This window comes from Eurosta solidaginis, chromosome 5, assembly GCF_040869045.1.
Source record: "Eurosta solidaginis isolate ZX-2024a chromosome 5, ASM4086904v1, whole genome shotgun sequence".
Taxonomy (NCBI): Eukaryota; Metazoa; Arthropoda; class Insecta; order Diptera; family Tephritidae; genus Eurosta; species Eurosta solidaginis.
In genome coordinates, this window is record NC_090323.1 from 142723137 (window position 1) to 142743858 (window position 20722).

The 20722-nt window shown below is 38.3% G+C and overlaps 1 protein-coding gene across 1 annotated transcript in view; it reads left to right on the top strand.

The window, feature by feature from the left end:
* Positions 1 to 10100, top strand: part of Pc (Polycomb) — a 29248-nt gene extending 19148 nt beyond the window's left edge. The window contains exon 2 of the mRNA XM_067757143.1: positions 8681 to 10100. Coding sequence (XP_067613244.1) covers positions 8681 to 9889 — 1209 coding nt within the window. The 3' untranslated portion in view covers positions 9890 to 10100. The remainder of the gene's footprint in view (positions 1 to 8680) is intronic.
* Positions 10101 to 20722: the final 10622 nt, after the last annotated feature.

Consider the following 20722-nt stretch of genomic DNA (forward strand, 5'->3'; position numbering starts at 1 on the left):
AGCTAATTTCAATCATTGGATTTGGATTTGCGGACAACAAAGGCGTAAAGTATTTCTTTAATCTTTCTTTTCATTAACTAATCACTAACTTTAGTATTTCAATAAAATTCACTAACTAAAGTTTTTTGCTATAAGTATTCGCTAACCAATTATATAATTATAACTAAAATCTAAAAGCTTTCAAAACTACATACTTTCACAAATTTCTTTTAAAATATTTTCATAAATTTCCTTTAAGAATACTTTCATAATTTTCTTTTGAGCTCAACTCAACTCGTTCCAATTTAATTTCCTTTAAATTTCTATTCAATCTTCATAAACAAATACCACATATCTTGCAACAAAATTTTTTAATATTTCGTCCATTCGTTTCAACACGTATGGACCTAAGAAGCGGAAAGGTTATTTCTAAAAATTCCAATCCAGATTCAAGTCCCGAAAATTCAGAGCAAAATTTAGATTCCACAAACTTAGAGCAAGATATAGATTCCAATAACTCAGATTCTGATTCATCTTCGAGTTCATCGTCAACTAATACCTTAACAAGTGAACATAATTATAAATTATCCCTGAGTGCAGACTTTTTAGGATTTGCTGATCAGCCTGTAACTCCAAATTCTAGTTTCTCTATTCTAACTCCGATTCTTAACGTTACAACCATGGCCACAATCGAGGAGAAAAAATCGTTTATTAGTACTTGTGCCTCGATTATGCGAGACAACTACAGTGGAGACCCGTTAGCACTTGGCTCGTTTATAAATAAAGTTGAATTAATGGAAGTATTCTCTAACGAAAACTTAACTCCTACTTTAATTGCATTTTTAAAATCCAAGCTCGAAGGCAAAGCTCGCGAAGCAACGCATATAGAATCAGTCAGCCAAATTAAAGAAGCGCTATGTAGTGAAATTAGGCCAGACAACTCGAAAGTTGTCGCGGGAAAAATTGCAGCCTTAAGAGTAACCAATAACAACTTTTCAGAATTTGCAAAGCAGGTAGAAGAGCTTTCTGACTCGTTAGAGCGATGTCTAATCATTGAAGGTATGACGAAGGCAAAAGCCCATGAGATGGCAGTTGAACAAACCATTAGCGTTTGTAGATTAAATAGTAGGTCAGATATGGTGAAATCAATCCTTGCGTCAACAACCTTCAAAGACTCAAAGGACGTAGTAGCAAAAATGATTATAGAGCGAGATCAGGAAGTTAAAGAGCGGCAAGTGTTAGCGTTTCGGTCACGTCCAATAAGATATAATAATTTCCGTGGGAATTATAGAGGCAACAGTAATTTCAGATACAACAATAATAGTAATTTTCGATTTAACAATAACGCAAATAGGCAACACAATAATACAAATTTCCGAAATAACAATTATAACAGAGGCAATAATCGCAATTACAATAGAGGCAATAGCAATTCCAACCATAACAATAATAATCGGTCCGGAAATAACAGAAATTCCAATAATCAGGGTTCAAATTCTAGAAATTCAGCCAATGTTCGTTCTTTAAATGCCGAAGCCCCTCAGGCGCGAACACTGAGGGAGCAGGAGCAATTCGACTAAATACTTCTCAATCAATATATTGTCTAAATTTAAATTTTTCCGATTTCGTCGAAGTCGCTTGTAGCGATTCTCATAAAATATGTTCCTTTCTAGTAGATTCACAGGCAGACATTTCATTAATAAAAATTTCCAGTTTGGCAAACGATGTAGAAGTAGACAATAGTAACGTAATAAATATAACAGGCGTAACAACAGACACGGTAACAACACTAGGAACAGTTAATACAAGTATAATCGCATCAAATACATTTTTTCCTCTGACTCTTCACGTTGTCAATGACAACTTTAATATTCCTTCGGACGGTATAATAGGGAAAGACTTTCTAAAAGCGAACAAATGCATAATCAATTATGCTAATGACACAATTACATTCGGACAAGGGACAGAAAAGGTAAATATTTCAACAAATACTCTTGTAATTCCACCAAGATGCGAAGTTTTTCGTGTTTTTAGTTTGAAAAATTCGACAAGTCCAGTTTTTGTTGATTCTCAGGAACTTTGTAACGGTGTTTTCACAGCAAAATGTATCGTTGATACAAAAAATCCAATAATAAAAGTTATCAACACAACCGACGAGGTCAAGTACGTAAAAGATTTCAATATTCAAACTGAAGACATTAAAAACTTCAATGTCTATCGAATAAATGATACACCTATCGACTCAAAACGTATAGAAGAGCTTAAATCAATTTTGGCAAAACAAATGCCTTCTTACGCTAAAAAGAAATTACTTGATTTATGTTTGAAATATTCTGATATTTTTGCATTAAAAAACCGCTTAATAATTTCTACGAACAAAAACTTAGACTAACTGACAAAACTCCTGTCTATATTAAAAATTACCGTTTGCCATACACACAACGCGAAGAAATCAAGAAACAAGTCGAAAACCTACTACAGAATGATTTAATCGAACCTAGTTTTTCAAATTATAACAGTCCTTTAATTCTGGTACCGAAAAAAGATCCAACAGGCAAAAAGTCGTATCGTATGTGCGTAGATTTCAGAGCAGTAAATAAAAAGCTCATAACCGACAAATTTCCACTAGCACGCGTTGATGACATACTCGATAATCTTGGCAGAGCCAAATACTTTTCAACTTTAGATCTTTTTTCTGGTTTTCACCAAATACCCCTTCACCCTAAATCTAGAGACGTAACTTCTTTCAGTACAGATCGAGGAGCTTTTCGGTGGAAAGTTTTACCTTTCGGGTTAAACATTGCACCAAACTCATTTTCTCGTATGATGTCAATAGCATTTTCAGGCATTTCGCCAAATCAGGCTTTTATGTATATTGACGACGTTATCGTCATTGGTTGTAGTGAGACACACCACCTTAAAAATTTGGAAAAAGTTTTCGAAACCTGTAGAAAGTTTAATTTAAAGCTGAACCCAATCAAATGCAATTTCCTTCGTTCTGAAGTAACTTTTCTAGGCCATAAATGTACGTCAAAAGGTTTGCTGCCAGACGATTCAAAAATAGACGCTATTAAAAGGTATACTAAGCCAAAAGACAAAGATGCGGTTAGGCGATTTGTCGCATTTGCAAATTATTACAGGCGATTTATACCGAATTTTGCGTCACTGGCAGCGCCTTTAAATCGTTTAAATAGGAAAAAAGTTGAATTTGTTTGGGACGAAGCGTGCGAAAACGCTTTCGAAAAACTAAAACAAGCACTAATGTATCCTCAACTACTACAATACCCTGACTTCACAAAAGAATTTATAATTACAGTAGATGCTTCTAAGAGTGGGTGTGGCGCTATATTAAGCCAAAAGCACGGTGATAACGATTTACCAATTTGTTTCGCGTCAAAATCTTTTAATAAAGCAGAACAGAAAAAAGCAATTATCGAATTAGAACTCCTAGCAATACATTTCGCTATAAAGCATTTTCGTCCATATGTTTACGGTACAAATTTCACAGTAAAATCTGATCATAGACCACTAGTTTATCTTTTTAACATGAAAGACCCTTCCTCTAAACTTTCTAGAATTCGATTAGAACTGTCAGAATATAAATTTACGATTGAATACATAAAAGGAAAATCTAACGTTGTGGCTGATGCTCTTTCACGCATTAGTATAGACGAAATAAAAGAATCTACAAAGCATGTTTTAGCAGTCCAAACGCGATCACAAACCAAACAAAAGGATTTACAAAATAAAGACGATAATTTTACTGATACTTTTTGCGAAACGCCTAAAGTACAAGTTTATGACAAATTTTCATACAATTTTTCAAAAAAGATACCGCGAATAAAGTCGACTATACAATTTAATAAAAATAATGAGATCTCTAATATACAAATTTATGCGCATTTAAAACATAAAAAATTAAATTTACTTAATTTTGTGAATGCTAACGGAAAAACAAATTTAGATGAGTTATTTTCGAGGCTTGAAAAAGCAGCCGGCAGTCACAATATTAAGCAATTAGAATGGCCAAAGAATGATATATTTTTCAAAGAATTTTCGATTACAAATTTTAAAATCAGCGGTAATAAAATTTTAAAATCATTGCAAATAATACTAACAGACTCTGTAGAAACTGTAACAGAAACAGAGCAAAAACAAAAACTTATGACAATTTATCATGAGGACCCTCTGTTAGGCGGTCATTGCGGTACAAAACGATTATATTCCAAATTAAGAACAAAATACTATTGGAAAAATATGACAAGAGACATTGCGAAATTTGTCAAAAATTGCAATAAATGCCTTTTAAATAAAGTAAAACCAAAAACAAAGGAAAATCTTGTTTTGACTCCAACCCCCTGCAAACCCTTTGACATAATAATTGTCGATACAATAGGTCCACTTCCGGAATCCAAATATGGTAACAAGTTCGCTGTTACTATGATTTGTGACTTTTCTAAATACCTGGTAACAGTAGCTGTACCAGATAAATCAGCAAAAACTATTGCTTGCGCTATTTTTGAAACCTTTATATTAACATATGGTACAATGAAAGCTATTAGATCCGATTTAGGAACGGAATATAAAAACGAATTATTCTCTGAATTGACGAAACTTTTAAAGATTGATCATGATTTCTCAACAGCTTACCACCACGAAACCGTTGGTGCTGTTGAAAGAAATCATAGAGTCTTTAACGAATATTTGCGTGCATATCTAAATGAAACGTATTCAGATTGGGATACATATTTAAAATACTTTACATTTTTACATAATACTACAAGTAGTTCGGTTTTTGATAATAAATTTACTCCCTTTGAATTAATATTTGGCAGAAAAACTACAATGCCACATGAATTGCAAAAAGAGCAAATTGATCCGATCTATAACGTAGAAAATTACGCAAAAGAGCTTAAGTTTAGAATGCAAAAATCGCATAAAATGGCAAAAAATTTGATTAATAAGCATAAGATTAGAAATAAAGATTTATACGATAAAACTGCTAAGCCTTTAGAAATTAAAATTAATGATAGAGTTTTAGTAGAAACAGAACCTAGGAATAAACATAAAAATATATACCAAGGTCCCTACATAGTAAAGAATATTGATGGGCCAAATGTAACTATTTGTGAGATAGGTAAAGAAAACGAAAAAACTGTACACAAAAATCGAGTACAAAAAATTAATTAATCTAATAATCTATTATTAATCATGTAAATATATTTTAAAACCGCCAATGAAGGCTAAACAAAAATGTAACAAACAAATATACATTTAATTAGGTAGATTTTACAATAACAAAAAACCGGTTTACTTCAAACATTAAATTCAATATTTTAAACTAACTTTTATATATTTCACTTTATTCAAAATATTACTTTCATTTTTAATCACCTTTTTAGAAGTTGCACTGCGATGAACGAATGAGTCCCGGGGTAGAGCACCCTAATGCTAGCAAACTCCTTCGTTCATAACATTACAACAACATATTAAAGCCTAAAGAAGAATGTGGCAAGATTAATTACTAATCTTACCAAATTCTTCTTTTCTAAAGGGGGAAGATGTAGTGCCAAATTAAAATACATTAAAATAAATTGTAGATGGCAACCCCCTTTGGAAATGTCCAAGATGCAACCATACATCAGATGCACTCGGCATCACTAAAATTGTTAGAGTCGAGCAATTTGGAGAGTTTCTGATTGGTTGAAACTGCCGTTGATCTACGCCATAATTAATATCGTTGCTAAGCAACGTAAAGAAAAGCTGCCTAGCTACATAGTTGCGTTAGCGGCAGTTTTAGTTGAGTCAGTTAGAGTTGAGAGTTTCAAGTGAACCGGCAGCTGGATAGCACAAAATAAAGAAAAACGTAGAAGTGGTAAAAAGGACTAAAATGTAAAATAAAGATGTGTGAGGAAATATAAAAGGAAAGTGCTACAAACGTTATAAAGAAGGAACTAAAGAGTGTACGTTTACAAATAAAGTTTAAATAAAGAAGAATACAGAAAATAAAAACTGTTTTTACTGAACTAAGGAAGTAAGGAAAAATTTAAGTAAGAAAAATTTAAGGGTGAGTGTGTGTGCTTGGCAGCCGGGTGAGTGCGTGCAGAACGCTTCTGCAGGATCCAAAGATGGATCCTTTATACAACAAATAAAAAAAAAACACAGGCAGGGAGCAGAGAACACCGGACCGACACCAGTCACTCGATCGCATACCACCGAGTAACACGCCATTTGCTAAGAATATCTAAATAAAATACAAACCAAGTCTAAACCGGAACTATCAGGAGCAACATGGAAAATTTCAACGACAACTTCACCAAAGTACGGGATTTATTCACCGACATGGCCGAAGGGAAGTGCAACCCCCGGGTAAAATTCCGAACCGATAAATACAAAGTCACGATGACCAGAAGTAAGGTAACGATACAAGTAGTAGACCCGGAGGTTTCAATCGCCGAAGGGGGGGGGGGGGGGGACCAACTATAAACCATTAACCACCGCCACACAACACAGGATCAGTTACACAGACAACGCAACACAAATAAAAACTCTACAGAAGAACAAGATCAGCAACCTAGCCAACACAACACGAAACACAAACAAGTTGCCGCAACACTCCACAGCAACACCGTAACCATGGCAACGCGGTTGTGGTTGCGACTAGAGCTACTACTGAAGCGTTTTGGAAGGCATATCGGTTTTAACCATTGCAAGCCAGTGCGTTTCATTAGAGAAAGTCGTGGACTGAGAATAGTGGGTAAGCTGGTTTTAACCGCTCTACGACGTTTTAGACCACGCTCGCTCCCTCGTAAGCAAACGTCCACCACAGCATCGTGACCCGCGCTCAGCCAAACGTCAACCGCGGCAGAAGTACGTCGGCAAATCGCAGAAGAAGTGAATCGGAGTGAAACGCCACAACGTGACTGTACGGAGGCTAACGGGTCTCACCTAACGGAACGCGAAGTTGTGATTGTCACCTGAGCAGCAATTGAAGGGCATCTGAAAGGCGTAGTGGTTTTAACCATCGCAAGACAGGTTCCTTCATAGGAGGAAGCCGTGGCTTGCGGATTGTTGGTAAGCTGGTTTTAGCCGCTATACAACGCCTTAGACCACGCTCACGCCCTGCCAAGCGAAGGCCCACAACGTCACGAGCCCGCGCGTCACCGCCATAAGCCTCGGCAGCAGAGTCACGCTTAAATACGACGTTGGCCACAGCAGAGTTACGCATAAATACGACGTTGACCACAGCAGAGTCACGCTAACATACGGCGTTGGCCGCAGCAGGTCTACGCAAACATACGACGCTGGCTGCAGCAGAACTATACGAGCATACGACGTTGACCACAGCAGAGTCACGCAAACATACGACGTTGACCGCAGCAGAGTTACGCAAATATACGACGGCAACCATACCAGAGCTACACTCACGCAGACGCACCGACATAATCCGCAGCAGAGACAGCGCAGTCGCTAACCGTAAGAGAAACACGCCGACGCAAGGCGCCACCGAGATACATTTACACATACCCAGGCAGCGACCAACAAGGCGTCCTAACGGGACACGAGGGACCCTTAACCCACCACTAATCATAGAGCAAGCATCAAACGAAGTGAAGAATACATACACATTTTTCTTTTATTACATTTTCTATTATAGTTATAGTATATAGGGTTAAAGCAATAAAGTGGATTTTATATAAAAACGATTTCCAAGGTGCCCGAAATACAAATTTATTGTAAGCGAACCTTGGACACGGCGAGTTTACCCCAGCACTTATTCAAGAAGCACCGGGGCAAGGAAAAGCTTACAATAAGATTTCCGAATCAATGTTTAAGCATGTCTAAGCTTTGGTGATTCGTCGGGCGAATAGTTTTTTTTGTTATTATTATATTATTTGTTATTTGAGGGGACTGTGTGTTATTTTAGAGAGAGGTGTACCTGTTACACCTATTCATTGGGGGCGAACACTGGGAGCTCTAAGGTATTGGCTGCTTGTTGAGCCACCTTATTTTGCTTTGAAAAACCCCGCTTTGGGATATAAATTTTAAACTATGTCTTTAGAATATTTCACTAACCAGTTGAGAATTACAAGCGCTCGCAATGTCTAATGAAACAAACGAAAGAAAAATGCTCATAGTTTAAGTCACTTAAACAAAGCATAACTCAAGTCATATTCCAAATCGAAGTCTTATAATTTGCAAAGACTTTTATATTGCAACATAAATCGAAAATCGAAAAATTTTGAAGACTCATTACTGTACATAACTATTATATCAAGACTAATAAATAAACGTCCGAAATAATTATTTACGAAGACTAAAACAAAGTAAAAATTTATAGAAATAATTTGTGATAACCTTAAGAAATATTTATTGGGCAAAGTTATTTTGAAAGTTCATACTCATTAAAATTTCTATGATTTTTTGGAACTCGAAAAACAAATAGTTATTATTTTGGATGTCTGCTTTCACAGTGTTCTGGTGCATATAAATTTTGAAAACTGGCATTGCTGCTGTGACTTCTCGCGCTTTTGGCTTTCGATAATAACTTTACTTTTACCTCGTCTGCAAATAGCGTCAAATCTATAAGTATTTATGATAACCTTATGAATTCGATGAATGAATTTTAAATAAACTTGCAACTTGTCCCATTAAATCAATTCTAGTATATTGTTGAAACTATTATTTCTTTATTTTTTAGGGAGTTTTGGAGTATCGAGTAAAATGGAAGGGCTGGAATCAACGTTACAACACTTGGGAACCTGAAGTTAATATACTAGATCGGCGACTTATAGAAATATATGAACAAAGCAATAGATCATCCAATACGCCATCAAAGCGTGGAGGTAAACGCAAAGAGAAACCGCATGACCCTGAGCCCGAATCAGAAGAGGATGAATACACTTTCACCGGTGATGATGTGGACACAAATCAGCCTTCTACGTCAGCTGCAGCAGCAATATCACACAATAACCATCATCATCATCAGCACCATCATGATAAAGACAAAGACAAGGACAAAAAGCGAGAACATAGTCATCATCATCATCACCATCACCATCACTCTTCGTCGAAATCTGAACGGAATCGTTCTCGTTCACCACACACAGAAATGCAGCGAGAAAATGTTATTAGCGGCAATAAGCGACATACATATACCTCCACATCAGCGTCCGTGTCTGCAGCTGTTGTCGCAGCATCGGTGGCTTCTAATTCATCATTAAATTTCATTCCCGAGGCGGACTCGAATTCATCGAGCTCTGAGGATCAACCATTGAGTCGAAAAGAAGTATCCTCTATAGGAACTAAACGTAAGGCCGAAGTTTTAAAAGAATCCGGCAAAATAGGTGTGACCATAAAAACATCACCCAATGCTCCAACACCTCACAAGCAGCATTATACTGCTGCTGTTGCTGCAGATACAGCAACATCTATACTAACACCACTCAAGTCGGAAACTGAACCATTGTCACCAGAAACACCAGCTTCACGACCAGAACAAGCAACACCTGCAGAAAAAACTACATCATTATACCAACATTATAATGCCACAGCAGCAGGGACTGTAGATGATGATGATTCGTCTTCACAAGCAGATAGTCAAATGGATAACAATGTAGTGGCGCACAATAAACTGGGCGATGATGCCACATTCCCAGTGAAACGTAACGGCCACTCTATTGGTCAACATCAAAGGCAATCAACTCTGGTGCCGCATTCACCGAAAGCATTGCCACCGCGTTTTTGGTTACCCAGCAAATGTAATATCTCAGATAAGGTAGTAATCACCGATGTTACTGTTAACTTAGAGACAGTAACTATTCGGGAATGTAAGACGGAGCGTGGCTTTTTTAGAGAACGTGATTTAAAGTCTGCGGCCATGAAAGCAGAATCAGATTTCGCTGTCTAAGAAAACAGTATAATGATAAAAATTGTAAATATGTAGAGTTTAAATTGTGTATTTTATTTTAGCGCAGATACAAGTGGACAGAGTTATTTGCATAAACTGTCATTATATAAAAAAATTTCGTTTACCATCTCTTAATTACAGTTAAAAATAAGAATTCCAGTTGACAACGTAGCCTTGTTAGCAATAAATACTAAATTTTTGATCCAACAAATAGTATATTTACTCATATCCGCAACCAAAATAAAAGATAACATGATTGCATAAGGATCACTGCTCCTAAGCCCAAATAATTTAGATAGATGGTATCATTGAAGGTATGAAATGCATTTGGCCGATAGCTGAGGTGTATATTAGAGCTGCAAAAGTATCGATATTCGGCATACTCGATATTTAAGAGGGAGGGTATCGATATATCTTAATATATATCGAATTTTTTGTTATAGTGAAAAGCGCTTACTCAATTTAAAAGCAATATCAGGTATATATCAGACATTTATGTAAATATAATATATACATGTATGTATATACATATTTAATATTGTCTTCATAACTTCGAAACAATCATAAAACACATTCTGCAAAGTTGTCCGCGATGGTAGTTTATACAGCGAAGCCAGGGTATATATGTACAAAGTTACGACACTCTTTGTCATCCACTATGGGAAAAGGTCGAACGTCTGCGGTGGCTAAACCCCAGTAGGGTGCTGGCAAAAGCCTTTTACGTGATGATGGATCTTCATATGTTTTTTCATATAAAAATTAATCTTATTTGGCGAGCTATGTAAATCTAAATTTGCAGTTGTATGCGTTCTAGATGGTCAAACAAATTGGACGTGTTACCACTAGTTGTATTACATTTTTTGCAATAGTATTACTGATTTTGTCAAAATGGGCTCAAATGCTTGACTTTGTACTTCGTAGCTTTTTGGCAACACAATTTTCGTCTTCAAATTCAATGATGTCTTCTGTTGCGTGTATATCTACATATACGAATACACGTATGAAAAAAATTACGTAACTTTCACACTGAACTTTTGTAAGAATTTTTCAATATTCAGAGCCACCAACTTGTTAGGTATTCATCTAAAATAAACACAAATCTGACATAATGTATGTAATTTTATTTGTTCATGTTTTATTTGTCTTAGCAAAGTTTTAGAAGCTGGTAATTCTGCCGCTAGAAAAAGGAATAAGAAATGGGAATAAAGTACTCGATATTTAAAAAAAAACATCGATAATCGCACCACGAACCTGGTATCGATATTTATATCGATACTTTTGCAGCGGTAGTGTATATCTGCTTTAAATTTGTTGTTGTATTAACGATAAAGACACCCCTAAGGTTTTTGGGAATGTTATCGATTTTGATAGTGCTTTGCCGGATATATAACCGGTACTTTTCGTTAACAATGCACCATAAAGGTACTAGCCCGACTATCTCGGGAAATTTAAATGACCAAATTAAACCTTCTAGGCCATAATGACCCCTCCCTCACCCCCTAGTTCCATGAGGATCTTGGGGTCGCCAGAGACTCGCCTGCTCATATGTTTATGATACATTCATTCCTTCGCGTATGTGAGGTTGACAATTGGGTTGCTGAAGCTTTGAATCTATAAAGCTTTGTATTGCATTTATCAACCCCTTGAATCCCAACAACTTTGTACTATTGACTAGAGGGCGTGATGATTTTTATGACGAACAAGTTTTAGGAGAACTTTGAAAAGTTTAAAATGTGGGTTTTTTACATTTTTTCAAGCTTAGATCGCGACATTTCTTCGTGGTTTGCTCCACAAAACCTTGAGGAAAGAAGCATCGTTCAGAAATTGAAACAGGATATAGCTGTTATACATTCTATACGTGAGCTTAAACTTAATCTGCCTCTCAATTATTCGGAGTTATAAGCACCCAAAGTATCTTAGTTGTTTTTGAAACATTAGAAACATTTTCAGCTTTTTGCTTTAGTTGTATGAGGCAACTAAGTATCGAAATTTGGTGATTATTATTAGCAAAAATATCTGTAATCTCCAGTTCGATGTGCTGTCTTTGATTCAGAGAATATAGGCAGAAATGGGAAATTCTGTGGAAGCGTAACTTTTTTTGCGCGTGTTATTGTTTGGGCAGCTAAAATTTTAGTTGTTTTACTCCGGAACCGTTCAAAATCTCCGTCACAATATAACTGATATTTTGCTTCCTTTATGTTAGATTTCCGCCAATTTCCATGCAAAATTGGAGACTTGCAATATATTTTTGAATAACCTAACAGGAGAGATAAAGTCTTGAAACTTGCAACAACCATCGGAAAGTGGTGACAATTTAATGTAAGGGGGAAAAAACCTTGCTAGGTGGTCCAAGGATTGTGAAAATTCTAAAAACCGTCCGAAATTTCGCTTTCGAGTTTTAAGGACCTTCCGAATTACTCAGAGATCTGAAACTTTTGGCTCTATTAGGTTGTAATATTTAGGATAAGAGTTTCCTAGTTGGGACAGGTATAGAGATAGTCCACGTACAAAATGTGGAATCTTACATCCGATATTTGAGTAACTTCCCGTATTACTATATTATTGAAACTTAAAACGTACATGAGGTAAACAATTTTTTGCTGATGATCCAGGGATCATGAAAATTCAAAAATCTTGCGAATTTGGAAATTTTTCTTTCGAGTTTTAATGAACTTTCCGATAAACCAGTGACCTAAAACTTTGAAAAAAAGCGTTGGGCTTTACTTACTTACTTAATTGGCGCTTAACCGTCTAAACGGTTATGGCCGTCCAACAAGGCGCGCCAGTCGCTCCTTCGCTCCGCCAACCGGCGCCAATTGGTCACACCAAGGGAGTTTAAATCGTTTTCCACCTGGTCCTTCCAACGGAGTGGGGGCCGCCCTCTACCTCTGCTTCCATAGGCGGGTTCCGATAGAAACACTTTCTTGGCCGGAGCATCATCTTTCATTCGCATAACATTGCCTAGCCAGCGCAGCCGCTGCGTTTTAATTCGCTGGACTATATTGATGTCTGCGTATAGCTCGTACAGCTCATCATTAAATCTTCTTCGGTACTCGCCAACGCCAACGCGTAGAGGTCCATAAATCTTTCGAAGAACTTTTCTCTCGAACACTCCCAAAGCCGCTTCATCTGCTGTTGTCACGGTCCATGCGTCTGCGATCAGACAAGGATCGATATATTAAAAAGTTCATTTACAACATGTAGAATCTTACGACCGCTATTCGAGTAACTTCCCGTAGATCTAGATTTTTGAAAACATTTACGCTAGGTGGTCCAAGAATCTTGAAAATTCAAAAAATCATCCAAACTTTGACATTTCGAGCTTTGTAATATTTAGGATAAAATAGTTTTTATATGTGACAGGGATCGAGATATTAAGAGATATTTAGAAAGTCCATTTACAATATGTGGAATCCTGCGACCGCTATTCGAGTAACTGCCCATATAGCAAGATTTTTGAAACGAAGAACTTACTTCAGAACCCCATGACAATGCAACATAAAGGAAAAAACCCAGTGATCTGGAACATTAAACATAGCTTTGGGCTCTATTATAATAAAATAAATAAATGTAAGGCACGATAATCTCAGAAGAGATTTTAGGCCGAGCTTTTCTTCCAATTTACGTCGTACTTCTTTTAATTTTTCCAACAATATCAGGTTTCGCGGGGCGAAAAAACTGGAGAGATCAGGTAGATAGCTGTTTATTTTATTACATAGCTCATCGATGGGTTGGTCGGGACCTGTAGCCATTATCGTGCAGTCATCGGCGTAAGATACAATGGTGACTCCTTCTGGTGGCGAATTTAGCTTCGATACGTAAGACACCATTCTGTGGTACCCCTTGTTTAATTATTCTGGGTATAGATGTGATATTCATGAGTTACACCGATGCCTGCCGACCAGGCAGATAATTTGCGGTCGACCTTTTGATACTTGGAGGAAGGGAGGACCCTTTCAAGTCTTGCAGTATCGTGCCGTGGTGGACTATATTAAAACCTTTTGATAAGCCTAGCGCTACAAGTACTGTTCTGTGGTGGGGTTTTTAATTCAATCCGCAATTTATCTCTGTGCTGATGGCGTTTAGCGTGGTGGTAGTGCTATGAAGTTTTCGAAAGCCATGGTGATGATTGGCATGACGCAAGTTTGCAGTGAAGTTGGGAAGCAGAATGACTTCAAGTGTTTTGGCTACTGGCGATAAGAGAGATATCGGACGATAAAATTCTCCTACGTTAGCTGGTTTCCCAGGCAGCGGATACTTGCTAGAGGGTAGAGGGGCGCTGAGGCGCAGACTACGGGACGCCCTTGGGCGTAAACAGCAACGTGTCACAAAAGATTTATGAAAATTTTGAGATCTAGCACAGAACACCCCGTACGATGTAACCAAATTTTACACGTGACACACAGACAAAAGGATGCCCGTCCTAAAAAGATAGGAAAATCATCACACACAGCAAAACCATTCCTCTGGACTGGGATCAGATACTGGCCCCGGACTCTCTTCGATACCTTTCCAGAGAAGGAGAATATGGCGCAGTCCCGCTTCAAGGATGACAATCAGCCCAATTCTAAACAAAAATTCCTTGTGAGTTTTTTCTCTTCTCCCATTCCTCGTATTCTAAATAAAAATTCCTTGTGAGTTTTTTCACTTCTCTCTTTCCTGTTATTCAGAACAATGTTCGAAAAAGCGGAAACCGGTTATGGGAGAAAAGCAGGTATTATGAATGTGAGTGAGAGGGAGATTTCTCTGCCATTTCTTAGGAGTTTTTCACTTGTTAAATTAAAGGGAATGCATCAAATTAGTTAAAGTAAATTAGTTCTTTTAACAAAGAACAGTTATTTGTACAAATTTGTGCTAAAATATGGGCATTCTACCACGATATGAGATGAGCTAACAATATAGTGGAAGCATGGTATGAGAAGGATGCCAGCTGTCCACACATCGTAGTGTCGTAAATTGCATTTTCAAACGTTAGTAAAATAAGTTTATTTCACATATTTTTTCTATCTAACACAAAATGCTTGGTCAAAATCTTAGCAGTGGACATACTTATCGTAAAACAATCTCAGCATTTTTCTCCCATGGCTTTTTACACCTTCCCATAGTTGCATATTCAATGTTGGCTTACGTTGGGCCACTGCCTCCTTGACCTAAACTCCCAAATTTTCATTGCGGTTTATGTCTGCTGACTGGAGGCCATTCAATGATATTTATTTGGCTTTCCTCAAACCATCTTTTTGCTACTTTCCTCGCATATTTCGGGTCGTTGTCTTCCTGGATCGTTCAAACAAGTGACATTTCGTCTCTGACATATGGCAGCACGATGTCCTTGAATTTATCAACATATGAAGGGCCAGTCATAATTTCCCTTACCCAATGAATGGAACACGCGTAGCCAAGAAAAGTATGCCCAGACAATTATACTGGAACCTCCATGCTTTACGGGTTTGGTTGTATTCTGCGGATGGCGTTTGGTATTAGGTGGCCGTCTTACATATTGGCGTGATCGCTTTCCACCATACATGACAATCTTCGACTCGTCCGACCATAAAATGTTGCGCCACCTTTTAATGCAGATCCCTTCCTCTTGCAGATATCTATCGAAATGCGAATTTAAAAAATGCAACCAGGTTTTCATTAAGTTGACTTGAAACCATCATGTAGGCCAATTTCTCACTAGTTTCCACATAAAGTATTAGCCCAATTCTAAATAAAAAATCCTTGCGAGTTTTTTCCTTTCTCCCTTTTATTCTGAACAATATTCGAAAAAGAAAAAAGTAGGTATTATGAATGTGATTGAAAGGAAGATGTCTCTGCCATATTTTAGGAGTTTTTTCACTTGTTGAGTTAAAGGGAATGTTTCAAAATAATTTAAGTTTACTGTTTCTTTTACGAAAAAACAATAATATATACAAATTTGTGCTAAAATACACAGAACTGTTTTTTTAAGTCCAAAAGTATATAAATAAGCAACGGGCATTCTGCACATTTCACCTGTAGACCTGGTAGCAAAGAATATAGCGCTAACAACTGCAACGAGGCTTGGTGCCTCGGGGCAGCTTGAGCGCCGACCATACGGCCATAGTAGTATAGCGTCATCAATCACAAGACAAACAGACTACCTGATTCCCTATCTGCGCTTCGAGGGCGATCTTAAGGCCACAATAGAGGTGGACGGTTGGCGCAAATGGCGGACTAGGTGATACATGTGTACACAGATGGTTCCAAAGTAGTAGGGTCTGGGGTATACTGTGCTGATCCGGAAATAAACAGATCCTAGAGGCTGCCGGATTACTGTAGCGTTTTCCAAGCGGAAATAATAACCGCAACCAAGGCAGTAGAAACCCTGGAAGAAAATAGCCCAAGCTGAAATCGTGTTAACTTTTATATTGACAGTCAAGCAGCAATTAAGGCAATAATCTCGCATAGCACAGCATCTAAATGCCTGTTAGAGTGTAAGCAGTCCCTGGAGAGAATCGGGAGAGGGATCATGAAAATTCAAAAATCTTGCGAATTTGGAAATTTTTCTTTCGAGTTTTAATGAACTTTCCGATAAACCAGTGACCTAAAACTTTGAAAAAAAGCGTTGGGCTTTACTTACTTACTTAATTGGCGCTTAACCGTCTAAACGGTTATGGCCGTCCAACAAGGCGCGCCAGTCGCTCCTTCGCTCCGCCAACCGGCGCCAATTGGTCACACCAAGGGAGTTTAAATCGTTTTCCACCTGGTCCTTCCAACGGAGTGGGGGCCGCCCTCTACCTCTGCTTCCATAGGCGGGTTCCGATAGAAACACTTTCTTGGCCGGAGCATCATCTTTCATTCGCATAACATTGCCTAGCCAGCGCAGCCGCTGCGTTTTAATTCGCTGGACTATATTGATGTCTGCGTATAGCTCGTACAGCTCATCATTAAATCTTCTTCGGTACTCGCCAACGCCAACGCGTAGAGGTCCATAAATCTTTCGAAGAACTTTTCTCTCGAACACTCCCAAAGCCGCTTCATCTGCTGTTGTCACGGTCCATGCGTCTGCGATCAGACAAGGATCGATATATTAAAAAGTTCATTTACAACATGTAGAATCTTACGACCGCTATTCGAGTAACTTCCCGTAGATCTAGATTTTTGAAAACATTTACGCTAGGTGGTCCAAGAATCTTGAAAATTCAAAAAATCATCCAAACTTTGACATTTCGAGCTTTGTAATATTTAGGATAAAATAGTTTTTATATGTGACAGGGATCGAGATATTAAGAGATATTTAGAAAGTCCATTTACAATATGTGGAATCCTGCGACCGCTATTCGAGTAACTGCCCATATAGCAAGATTTTTGAAACGAAGAACTTACTTCAGAACCCCATGACAATGCAACATAAAGGAAAAAACCCAGTGATCTGGAACATTAAACATAGCTTTGGGCTCTATTATAATAAAATAAATAAATGTAAGGCACGATAATCTCAGAAGAGATTTTAGGCCGAGCTTTTCTTCCAATTTACGTCGTACTTCTTTTAATTTTTCCAACAATATCAGGTTTCGCGGGGCGAAAAAACTGGAGAGATCAGGTAGATAGCTGTTTATTTTATTACATAGCTCATCGATGGGTTGGTCGGGACCTGTAGCCATTATCGTGCAGTCATCGGCGTAAGATACAATGGTGACTCCTTCTGGTGGCGAATTTAGCTTCGATACGTAAGACACCATTCTGTGGTACCCCTTGTTTAATTATTCTGGGTATAGATGTGATATTCATGAGTTACACCGATGCCTGCCGACCAGGCAGATAATTTGCGGTCGACCTTTTGATACTTGGAGGAAGGGAGGACCCTTTCAAGTCTTGCAGTATCGTGCCGTGGTGGACTATATTAAAACCTTTTGATAAGCCTAGCGCTACAAGTACTGTTCTGTGGTGGGGTTTTTAATTCAATCCGCAATTTATCTCTGTGCTGATGGCGTTTAGCGTGGTGGTAGTGCTATGAAGTTTTCGAAAGCCATGGTGATGATTGGCATGACGCAAGTTTGCAGTGAAGTTGGGAAGCAGAATGACTTCAAGTGTTTTGGCTACTGGCGATAAGAGAGATATCGGACGATAAAATTCTCCTACGTTAGCTGGTTTCCCAGGCAGCGGATACTTGCTAGAGGGTAGAGGGGCGCTGAGGCGCAGACTACGGGACGCCCTTGGGCGTAAACAGCAACGTGTCACAAAAGATTTATGAAAATTTTGAGATCTAGCACAGAACACCCCGTACGATGTAACCAAATTTTACACGTGACACACAGACAAAAGGATGCCCGTCCTAAAAAGATAGGAAAATCATCACACACAGCAAAACCATTCCTCTGGACTGGGATCAGATACTGGCCCCGGACTCTCTTCGATACCTTTCCAGAGAAGGAGAATATGGCGCAGTCCCGCTTCAAGGATGACAATCAGCCCAATTCTAAACAAAAATTCCTTGTGAGTTTTTTCTCTTCTCCCATTCCTCGTATTCTAAATAAAAATTCCTTGTGAGTTTTTTCACTTCTCTCTTTCCTGTTATTCAGAACAATGTTCGAAAAAGCGGAAACCGGTTATGGGAGAAAAGCAGGTATTATGAATGTGAGTGAGAGGGAGATTTCTCTGCCATTTCTTAGGAGTTTTTCACTTGTTAAATTAAAGGGAATGCATCAAATTAGTTAAAGTAAATTAGTTCTTTTAACAAAGAACAGTTATTTGTACAAATTTGTGCTAAAATATGGGCATTCTACCACGATATGAGATGAGCTAACAATATAGTGGAAGCATGGTATGAGAAGGATGCCAGCTGTCCACACATCGTAGTGTCGTAAATTGCATTTTCAAACGTTAGTAAAATAAGTTTATTTCACATATTTTTTCTATCTAACACAAAATGCTTGGTCAAAATCTTAGCAGTGGACATACTTATCGTAAAACAATCTCAGCATTTTTCTCCCATGGCTTTTTACACCTTCCCATAGTTGCATATTCAATGTTGGCTTACGTTGGGCCACTGCCTCCTTGACCTAAAACTCCCAAATTTTCATTGCGGTTTATGTCTGCTGACTGGAGGCCATTCAATGATATTTATTTGGCTTTCCTCAAACCATCTTTTTGCTACTTTCCTCGCATATTTCGGGTCGTTGTCTTCCTGGATCGTTCAAACAAGTGACATTTCGTCTCTGACATATGGCAGCACGATGTCCTTGAATTTATCAACATATGAAGGGCCAGTCATAATTTCCCTTACCCAATGAATGGAACACGCGTAGCCAAGAAAAGTATGCCCAGACAATTATACTGGAACCTCCATGCTTTACGGGTTTGGTTGTATTCTGCGGATGGCGTTTGGTATTAGGTGGCCGTCTTACATATTGGCGTGATCGCTTTCCACCATACATGACAATCTTCGACTCGTCCGACCATAAAATGTTGCGCCACCTTTTAATGCAGATCCCTTCCTCTTGCAGATATCTATCGAAATGCGAATTTAAAAAATGCAACCAGGTTTTCATTAAGTTGACTTGAAACCATCATGTAGGCCAATTTCTCACTAGTTTCCACATAAAGTATTAGCCCAATTCTAAATAAAAAATCCTTGCGAGTTTTTTCCTTTCTCCCTTTTATTCTGAACAATATTCGAAAAAGAAAAAAGTAGGTATTATGAATGTGATTGAAAGGAAGATGTCTCTGCCATATTTTAGGAGTTTTTTCACTTGTTGAGTTAAAGGGAATGTTTCAAAATAATTTAAGTTTACTGTTTCTTTTACGAAAAAACAATAATATATACAAATTTGTGCTAAAATACACAGAACTGTTTTTTTAAGTCCAAAAGTATATAAATAAGCAACGGGCATTCTGCACATTTCACCTGTAGACCTGGTAGCAAAGAATATAGCGCTAACAACTGCAACGAGGCTTGGTGCCTCGGGGCAGCTTGAGCGCCGACCATACGGCCATAGTAGTATAGCGTCATCAATCACAAGACAAACAGACTACCTGATTCCCTATCTGCGCTTCGAGGGCGATCTTAAGGCCACAATAGAGGTGGACGGTTGGCGCAAATGGCGGACTAGGTGATACATGTGTACACAGATGGTTCCAAAGTAGTAGGGTCTGGGGTATACTGTGCTGATCCGGAAATAAACAGATCCTAGAGGCTGCCGGATTACTGTAGCGTTTTCCAAGCGGAAATAATAACCGCAACCAAGGCAGTAGAAACCCTGGAAGAAAATAGCCCAAGCTGAAATCGTGTTAACTTTTATATTGACAGTCAAGCAGCAATTAAGGCAATAATCTCGCATAGCACAGCATCTAAATGCCTGTTAGAGTGTAAGCAGTCCCTGGAGAGAATCGGGAGAGGGATCATGAAAATTCAAAAATCTTGCGAATTTGGAAATTTTTCTTTCGAGTTTTAATGAACTTTCCGATAAACCAGTGACCTAAAACTTTGAAAAAAAGCGTTGGGCTTTACTTACTTACTTAATTGGCGCTTAACCGTCTAAACGGTTATGGCCGTCCAACAAGGCGCGCCAGTCGCTCCTTCGCTCCGCCAACCGGCGCCAATTGGTCACACCAAGGGAGTTTAAATCGTTTTCCACCTGGTCCTTCCAACGGAGTGGGGGCCGCCCTCTACCTCTGCTTCCATAGGCGGGTTCCGATAGAAACACTTTCTTGGCCGGAGCATCATCTTTCATTCGCATAACATGGCCTAGCCAGCGCAGCCGCTGCGTTTTAATTCGCTGGACTATATTGATGTCTGCGTATAGCTCGTACAGCTCATCATTAAATCTTCTTCGGTACTCGCCAACGCCAACGCGTAGAGGTCCATAAATC